The sequence below is a fragment of the Sinocyclocheilus anshuiensis genome, unplaced genomic scaffold (assembly GCF_001515605.1).
Source record: "Sinocyclocheilus anshuiensis isolate Anshui unplaced genomic scaffold, SAMN03320099.WGS_v1.1 scaffold415, whole genome shotgun sequence".
NCBI classification, from domain to species: Eukaryota; Metazoa; Chordata; class Actinopteri; order Cypriniformes; family Cyprinidae; genus Sinocyclocheilus; species Sinocyclocheilus anshuiensis.
In genome coordinates, this window is record NW_015552655.1 from 330,992 (window position 1) to 340,796 (window position 9,805).

At 35.1% G+C, this 9,805-nt stretch overlaps 1 protein-coding gene across 1 annotated transcript; it reads right to left on the reverse strand.

Annotated features, from left to right (window-relative positions):
* Window positions 1-6,709: 6,709 nt before the first annotated feature.
* Window positions 6,710-8,278, reverse strand: LOC107667082 (uncharacterized). Its single transcript, XM_016458679.1, has one exon. The coding sequence runs from the start codon at window positions 8,276-8,278 to the stop codon at window positions 6,710-6,712; it is 1,569 nt and encodes a 522-aa protein (XP_016314165.1).
* Window positions 8,279-9,805: the final 1,527 nt, after the last annotated feature.

Below are 9,805 nucleotides of genomic sequence, written 5' to 3' on the forward strand. Positions count from 1 at the left end.
TCACACACACATGAGTCAATAAAATAAACACTGCAGAGCATTCATTAGACACTACAGACAAAAATGGAGAACACTGCATCCAGAACATTACAGAAAAAAAGTGTATTGTTTTGAGTAAACAATTTTGCAATTCTGTAAAAAAGTATAGTAATTGCAACTGAGTAAGGTGAATATATTGTATAGGCCTACTGTATGTACGGCAAGAATAGTATTGTGCTGAATATTGAATAGTACTGAATGTTTGCATAAATTTAGCACTTGGAAACTGCAAAAATACTGCAGTCCAACTGCAAAGGCCAAAAAGGTCAAATAAAACTACATGAATAGCATGTTACAGTACACTCAAATACTGTAAGTTGTGCAATTGTAAAATTAGGGTCAATGAGAGATTCATTCTGTCACAGCATTATGTCTCTGTGCTTGAGTCCGGCCTGAGGACTTCGTCCACATCACAAGTAATGTTGTCTTTTTTGCTAGACAAAGAGAAAAAACCCTCTGGTCTGACAGATCCAACCTTGATAACACTCTCTAAACCTTACTCTATCTCTCCTCATCCTCCACTTCTTGCATGTGCTCTTGCTCCTCTCCTTCTCAGATTGTTTCCATCTATTGTTCGTATCATCATTCAGTCACCTGTGCCACTTGTGCACTCTGAACTGGCTCATATTTTGTACAGTTGGTTTGATCACACCATTAGAAACAAGTGTGAACAATTTTGAATCGTTGTGTGTAAACGATGACAACTGTGCTTCAGTTGTATTTAACTTTTGCCGCTTGTGTTTAGCATTTTGCAGCACAAATGCATCACAGTGTGATAAGTGTTTAAGTGAATGAGAATGTGTTTAGAGTTTTGCAAAAAGAGTACATGAGATTTGCAGAGAATTTGGTGGGGTTTAGTGTTTTAGCAATTCAGTAAAACTGTAAAAGCTGTGGCCAGTCTTACTGGATACTGGAACAATGTATTTTTGTTGCATTAACTGAAGGTTTTCAGTTATTTACTGAATTTTAAATTCAGTTAATCCAAATTGTTAAAAAAAAAAAAAAAGTGTTGACAACTTTGATTGCCTGGAGTGAGATTTTGGGCTGAATGACTTCTCAAGACTTTTTAAGGATCCAACAATTCATCGTTAATTAATGCAAATTACTCAAATAGATAGGCCTATGTTGTTATAAGTTCACTTGTTATAAACTGTCCTTAACAGTCCTTAACGTAATTAACTTTAATTTATTTAGGATAAAATCCCAAAAGAAGTACAATATTTGCAGAATACAAGGAGGGAAAGAAGGCAACATGCAGAAAAAAAAGCCCACAGTCTTCTGAAACGATACATTTTATATGCTATGTGTACATTACAGGATGCGACTAGGGAAAGTACCTATTGAAGTTCTTGCAACCATTTAATGATGCACTCAACATAAAAAAAAAAAACCCTAGCAGGTCTTACTAATGTCACCATGGCCCATGTAAGGCACACAGGATAACTTAATAAGCAATTGTGGTTTTAACACCTTCAGGGAGAATATAACAAAATAAACATATCAGTGGTGTTTGTTTTATTCCTGAATTAATCTGTATTTTTGAACGAATCGGCTGAATAAACGATTGAAGTGACTTGAGAGTAATTAACTTGAGAGAAATTATCCTCTGTGCATATAATGCTTTTTTTTAAGTGAAAAACTTTGGGAAGCATATACCCATACTTCAACCTCCCAATGTTTAAACCAGACCTACGCCCTTGGAACTCGGTGATCTATAATGTATTCTGTTCTTTGTATATGCAAAACAGCACTGCATTGATTTCACCTTGCTCAACCAGTTGAACAACCGGAATGCAGTGCAAGTTTGCTTATATTAAATGTGTCCCCACAGAAATACACTCCTCCCACTATGTCTTCCTGTTTTCTTCTTCTTTCAGACATTCAGTTCTTCAAGTGGCTAAAGACGCAAAACCTAACTCAGGAATGATGAAATACCTTCAAAATGCTAATACCTTTCTTCTTGTGTTGGCTTGCTTTTCACTAACTGGGTATGTATTTACTTTTTTGGTCATTTTGAAGATGGCTTACTGTTATCTTTAATGTGTTTGGATCTAAACTACAATGTATCAGTAGTTAAACTGTTTAGAAGTTGAGGGGTCATTTTCATAAAGTTACAGTATTACAGATACAGTATTACATTTTTAAAAACTTCGTTTAGAAGCATATTTGAAGGAGGGTTTAGTAGTGTTGAGAAGAGAGAGAACTGAAACTGAAAAAAAGAAGTGCTGTTGTGGTGCGTTTGCATGATTCTGAATTCTCATGTGGCCTGATGTCCCCTTATGTGCCACCAGTTGTAAGACCACTGAAGAAATTGTACATTAACCGGTTTCATTTAAATTTAAACCCAATGTCATAATATATTTTAATATTTATCTCAAAGTTTCACCCCTTCAAACTCCCCTTAAACTGTATTTGTAAAACAAGGTGGTGTATCCATCCAAGCTGAAATGACTTTAGACAGTTTAAAGGGAACTAAAAAAAAAAAAAGAATTTCAGCACAAGTCCTTTATAATTTATTATTATAATTGTATAATTTCTGTTGTAGCAGCATACAGTACCAAGTTTACCATAGACTAATTTATAAGCTTTTTAGCAGAAGTAGTTCCATGCCATTAATATGCTGCAATTCTCAACCACCTCTGAACATTCTCCCTCTGTCTGTCAGAAAGGCTTTATTCATCTTACAAATACTACTGGAGCAAAAGTCCACAAACAAAAAATATTGAGATCCACAATGGCTGTGTGAGACTTTGTGTGACACTAGCCCCTAATGAATGAATAATTAAAAGTATAGGATGTCCAGAATAATCAAATATCTAAATTAATACATAATCAATATTTGTGATTAGTTGCTAAATAGAAACACAATCTAAATCAAATGATCACTTGAAATTGGAATAAGATTAAATATGGAGCTAAAATTGAAACTCATCTTAATAAACTATAACTAAACTTAATGGCTATGTTTATGCAACCGGCCAGGACTGACAAGTTTGTGATATTGAGATCCACAATGGCCGTGTGAGACTTTGTGTGACACTAGCCCCTAATGAATGAATAATTAAAAGTATAGGATGTCCAGAATAATCAAATACCTAAATTAATACATAATCAATATTTGTGATTAGTTGCTAAATAGAAACACAATCTAAATCAAATGATCACTTGAAATTGGAATAAGATTAAATATGGAGCTAAAATTGAAACTCATCTTAATAAACTATAACTAAACTTTATAGAAGCCCAAGTAAAGGACCTACACGCATTACATTTACATGTAGGCATTTAGCAGACGCTTTTATCCAAAGTGACTTACAAATGAGGACAATAGAAGCAATCAAAACTAACAAAAGAGCAATAATATGTAAGTGCTGTGATAAGTCTCAGTTAGCCTAATGCAAGTTTTTTTTTTTTTTATATAATAGATAAAAAGAAAACAAGTAAATAGAATATAAAAAGAATAGATAACGTTAGTGAGGGTCTTTTTTTTAAGCTGCAGTCCGTAAGTTTTGCCTCTTTGTCACCACCTCTGTTTGAAAACCTGCAATTGCAGATGTTTGCGAAATTATCTTCCTTGCGTGGGTTGTGCGGTGGCTTGGCTCCGGATGAATCTAATGTTTTGAGGAGTATGTGTGTGTGGCAGTCAGTCACGGCACCGGTGTGGATATTTACTGTACTTCGCAATCACAGATTCTAGTCTACATCTTGGAATATATGACCCAAATAAGAATTTTCACCAGATATTGTCATCTGAACAAGTAAGTAACAAGTCTGCCACGTTAGTTCTGACCAACTGAGGAAAAAAGCATTACAATAAATCGCGCTACCAATGGTGATTTAATCTAACGATCGATTAGCTCATATCACATCAAACCGTGCAAATTATCATTATTGTTATATTTCATTCTCAAATGATTAATGTTAACAACATCAGCATTGGTGACTATGAGTATAGTGTGTATTAGCGTGTAGATTTCAATTGGTGATTTAATCTAACGATCGATTAGCTCATATCACATCAAACCGTGCAAATTATCATTATTGTTATACTTTATTCTCAAATGATTAATGTTAACATCAGCATTATGTGAATATAGTGTGTATTACCGTGTAGATTTCAATTTCTGTACAGTCTAATCTCTAATTGTCATACCATTCAAATTTCATATTAAGAAATTTCTTTAACCCAAAAAGCAATTATTCTCCCTTCGAACTGGTTTTCTTTAAAATACAAATCTTTTGTAATCCCAGGCTATCTGTAATCAGAAGCACATTTAAAACTGGAATATAATTTAATTTCATTCACATGTGTGTCATAAACACATAATCGTTTCTGGATTACAATCCGCCATCAGAATGATACATTTAATTATTGAGTGAGAAAAGGCTATAAACGATCCACCACCTGCAGGATCCTCACATGCGATAACCTAGTAGCCGGGACAACTTCTTTATGTTTACAGAAGTGATGTAATGAGGCAGTGCCATGCTCGAATTTCCCGCGAAAACCTACCCTACCTGAAAACATTATAAACTGACCGTTGTGAATCGGGCTAAAGTAAGGCGAAACTAATTTATTATAAATGTTACTGTTATTACTTATATTACATATTGGGGAATTGGGGAAGTTGTTTTTGTAGTTTCTACATGTTTATTTATTTATTTTAATTACAAATTCCATAGTTTGTTATTATTATTTATTTTAAAAACCACATAACTATGGTAATGAGGACCATGTTTTTTCTTGTTGTGACCAGCATCTTACTAATACTCAGTTAAACTGGATTCTATAGCTGTGTCTCATTTAGAAGGCTGCACCCTCCGGATGTCTAATCCTCTGTAGGATGCATCTACGAAGTGTCCTCAACCTAGAATTAAACGAGACGGCCTTCGTAGGACAGGCGGAAAAGGAAACCGGAAGTATCACGTTGCTATGCCAACACGTTTAGAGCATCGTTGCGCTCTCACACTACTTAAATGAAGGAAAATTATTTCTAAATTTGGAAAGTAATTTGAAAAAAATAAATGCTTTCACTTGTTTTATTTTGTTCAGTGTTTGAGGAGCTGCAGCGTACGTACAGCAGGCATCTATTAGAGAAAAAAAGGAGGAGGATATTAAAAACAAAGTTTATCTGTTTTTACCGAGGCGAATTAAGGTAAATTGTAAACACCACATCTGCGCTTGTGTGTACGTTACATCTGCCGGCGTCGGCATTTTTCAAATTAACAACGGTTGTTCACGGCGACGCAAAGAATTGTGGGTTATCTCTAGCAGCGAAGGATACACCTCATGCATCCTCCGAATTCCTGTGAAAGAAGGTCGCATTCGGAGTGTCCTACTTGCTTTTCTGAAATGAGACAGTCTCGATGACGTATGCAGCCTTCGAATGCGACCTCCGGAGGGCGCAGCCTTCTAAATGAGACACAGCTTATGAACTATAGTACATTTCATTAGGGCACAGGATAATTTAACAGAATAGCTTTAATAGCGTCTTTCTCTTTAAATGTTTAGTTCTAATTAATTTTAATTGAAATAAAATGTTAATTCAATTAGAAACTGATTAAAGATAAATATCAGTGTCTTATATAAATTAGGTGTTAACTAGGCCGATTTACAAATGTTAAATTTCTTAAAGGGATATTCACCCAAAAATCTAAATTGTCATCATTTCCTCACCATCATGTCATTTCTAAATTCAAGAAATTCAAGAAATTGTTGTCCATACAGTAGAAATCAAGGGTAACCAAAGTGGTTTGCTAACAAGTCATAGGTTTGGATTGACATGAGGGTGAGGAAATGATGACAGATTTTAATAGCAGTTAATTATTAAGAATTCAGTAATATCTATCATTATTTGTTTCTGTCCTGTTTTATTTATTCATTTATTTACTCCAATTTAAGGCCCTATAACCCAGCAAAACATTCACAGGGGAACTCGTGGGCCGGATGGGCTGGATTTGTCCAGGGCCAAATTTTAACCCCAGTCCAGCCCTGGCTCCAACCCTAAACAAACATGCCTGAACAAGCTCATCAAGGTCTTCTGGATTAATAAAAAGTTACAGGCAGGTGTGTTTGATCAAGGTTGGAGCTAAACTCTGCAGGAACATGGATCTTGAGGGCCAGAGTTGAGAACCGCTGATGAGGAGTCCAGACTTGTAGTAAAACTGAATTTTATTATTGTTATTTGTTAATACAAAATTGTCGCCATCTGTCTATACTCCTTACTGTTTTTCTGTGTAGGATGGCAAGGATGCTGGAGCCTATACCAGCATTTTGGGCTATAACACAATTGTCTCTCATTTGATTTCCTGAAGAATGATACGATATCTAGGTGGCCCTGCTCAATAATACATTTGCAAACAGTCCCTAAACAGTTTTTTAGTAAACATTTTTACATGCACATCATTTTATGATAAAAGTGTGAGAAAAAAAAACATATGGCAAGAGAAGAATTACAGTAATCACTAGTATTTTACATTTACTAACACACCTTGCCCTTAAGTTCCTTCCCCAAAATAGGTACATGTATTGATCTGATTTAATTTTCAATTAAAAAAATAAAAAACATCTGAGCTAACATTTATCTCTACAGTATAACCTTGTAAGCACAACATTTGCTGATGCTTGCTGTTTCGATCTTTTCAGCAAGGGTGGACTAGCTGAGGCATTTTATTTGTTTATTTTTTTCTGGGATGTTCTGAATCCCAGTGCTCCAAGTTTTTCTTTTCCTGCTGTCTCTTTGATGTCTTCCAGTGTTTTGGCCTTTTCAGGCTCATTAATTTCCTTCAGCTTCTCAATCAGAAAATCAATTTGCTGAAGTGTGAACAGTGAATCAGTGTTGAGTGCAATCATCTGCAGAGTGTCCACACAGTGAAAGGCTTCCATCACAAGCTTTATTTTCTCTTTCTCTAATTCCTGCAGTTCATCTTCCAGCTTCTTGACCAAAGACTCACTGTTCCTGGTTTTACCATCATATTCCTTCTTTAAATCTTCATATGTTCTCTTCTCCTTCTTTGTATTTATTTTATATATTTTTGCTTCTTTGATATGTTTGCTGTAGTGGCATCTATTTGTGCAGACTGTACAGTGATTATTTTTCATCACGCTGCACCATGAGCAATCTTTGACCCACCAGCATCCTGGATAATGACAGTTCTCCTTGCAGACGGTGCAGCACATCGCCACACTGGCTAAAGCAGTATTAATATCAACCCTTTCTTTGCAGGGCACTTCAACTTCATACTCAAAGTTTTTATTTTCTTTGAGATCATTCTTGTTGTTCTCCAGAGCTTCTTGAGTTTGTTTCAGCTCAGTTTGCTTTAGTTCCATCATTTTAACACGTGATTGTAGATTAGAGACATTTGCCACCAACTGCTTTCGTTTTTGTAAAACATCTCGAGTCATCTTTAGGTTTTTCGGTTTAATGTTTTCAAGAAATTTGAAAAACTGTGCCATTCCTCTAAAACTGCGATCCCATGATTGTTCCTGTATCACTTCATATTCTTCATCAGCAGTGTCTGTCTGACAGTTGTTAAACAGGAAAAACACTGGCTGATTCTTGTCATTTACGGCACACTTGATTTCAGCCTCTTTAACAGCCGTCAGGGCATTTTTAGGTGGCATACCATCTGAGTGTGTGAGGAGCAAGACAATATTTTCAACAATATCTCTTCCAAATAAAGACTGAACAGCATCAAATATGTAGATTTGTTTTTCAGAGAGTCGATTCTGTTGTGCCAAAATGACAAGACATGCTGCATCTATTTCATGGATCCCTTCTGCAGATTTACTTAAACTAAACAAACTCTCAGCAATTTTTTTATCAAGATTATCTCCTCGTGTGTCTGCATATCCTGGTGTGTCGATGATTGTTAAATCGATTGGACTCTCCTGCAGATAAAACCCATAAACAGTGATTCTGGAGGTCTGACTGTGAACTGAAGACTGATGGTCGCTCTGATCATCTGTGATCTCAAACCAAACTTTGTCTTCTCTCTGAACACCCAACATGTAGTTGATCATCGTATTGATAAGGGTTGTTTTTCCTGTTCCTGTTTCTCCCACCATCAGAATGGTTTTATGAGGTTTGTTTTTATCTCTATCCCCAAATGTAATGTTTCTATATTGTTCAGATTGATCCAAATTGTCTGTCTTTTTTTTAAGACAGTATCGAGCAGGATTTCCTTTTTCAATTTCGATGCATTTCTTGATGAATTCAACAATTTTTGACCTGGTCATTTTTTGTTTTTCTCTGTAATGTTAAATCATAAAAATTATTATTTTGCATGTGTATGATGTTTTGTTTTATTATCGCAGTAAACAAGTACATTTCATATGGAACATTAAAACAAAGACTACAAACGTCCAGTGTTAATGTAGCTTGTTTGTTGGTCAAACTGCTTTATAATTCACATTACATTTGTATATAACCATTACTCAGTGCAAAGCATTTACCAATTGATTAAATGGCATTTTGTCACCTTCTTTTTTCTACATTGGTTCTTTTACATTTTTACAATGACATATAAGGGACAGTACGATCCATGGTCTTACAAAGAAGGAAGACTCAGCACAATTCTTTGAATTTCACACACACATTTTAAGTTGAACAAAAGAGTGACAAATATCCAAAAAGATAGTAGCTATTTGTATTTGTGCTTCTGTGTTGGTATGTTGGCATCATTCTGCCAGTGCGTAGCCAAAATGCTAGCTTGTGCACAAATTAGATTGTTTTTAGTAAGGTAGTTCAGACATTTGTCTGAATAGTTGATGCTACTAATCTGATCCACTTACTAACAACACTTCACATCTGTATAAATGCATCATTCCATTAGGTCTAATACCTGTGAATAGTGTCAACAGACATTTTCATTGTCATCCATCATCTTTTGCACTTTTATTTCTGCTGTTGATGCCAGGGACGTTTGTAGGCAGTGGGTTTTAAATGTGGTAAGTAACCAAATCAAGACAGATATACTAAAATGAAAGTGGATAGTGATGTAATCTTACCCTTCAGAAAACAGTTGAGAATCTGTTCAGAAAGGGGAGGTGTTCTTGCTAATCCAGTAAACTGATGACAATTAAAGAAATTATGTATTTAAAGATAAATTCATGTCAACAGAAGTACATGTTGAAAATTAATCTTGCAGTACAGTATAAATAATTATATATACATATTTGAGATATCACAAATCATGATTGTATTTCTGCATTTATTAACATCTATGTGGAGAAATTACTTTCATACTGTTGTATACTTCTTGTGTATTCAATTATGTCTTTAAGCATTAAGCCACATATTGTGAAGAATGTCTTGCCAGTCATCAGACAGAACTGAGTTGAAGATTAGAATTCAGTAAAATGGATCTACTTACAATCTGTTCAGTCTTAAATTGGTCCTTTCAGCTCCAGCAGACAAGGTGAACCTGCAAGAACCTAGACCAGAAAGCCTGTTTATACTGAAGGCAACAACCACTTTCTGAAGGTCATGTGATTTATGGGAAAATGTATTGTTACAGAATGGTTAATGTAGACTGACAATACTAAACAAACACTCTGAAGAGAATGTTCAACGACTTTAATGACATTAGTCCCTTCTTATTTATGGTCAATGTTTGGTTGTCGTATGTCATCTGTATAATGATTGTGTTTTGCTTCTCTGTCTTGGGTCTTCCTGAAGATAGGCTATTATTAAAGCCTGTTTTGAAACTTTACCTTCTCCTTCGTCTTAGCAATCATTGTGTGACACATGTGAATTTACATTTA

Coding starts and splice junctions, on each gene's coding strand:
- LOC107667082 (XM_016458679.1), bottom strand. CDS start 8,278: ATGACCAGGTCAAAAATTGTTGAATTCATCAAGAAATGCATCGAAATT.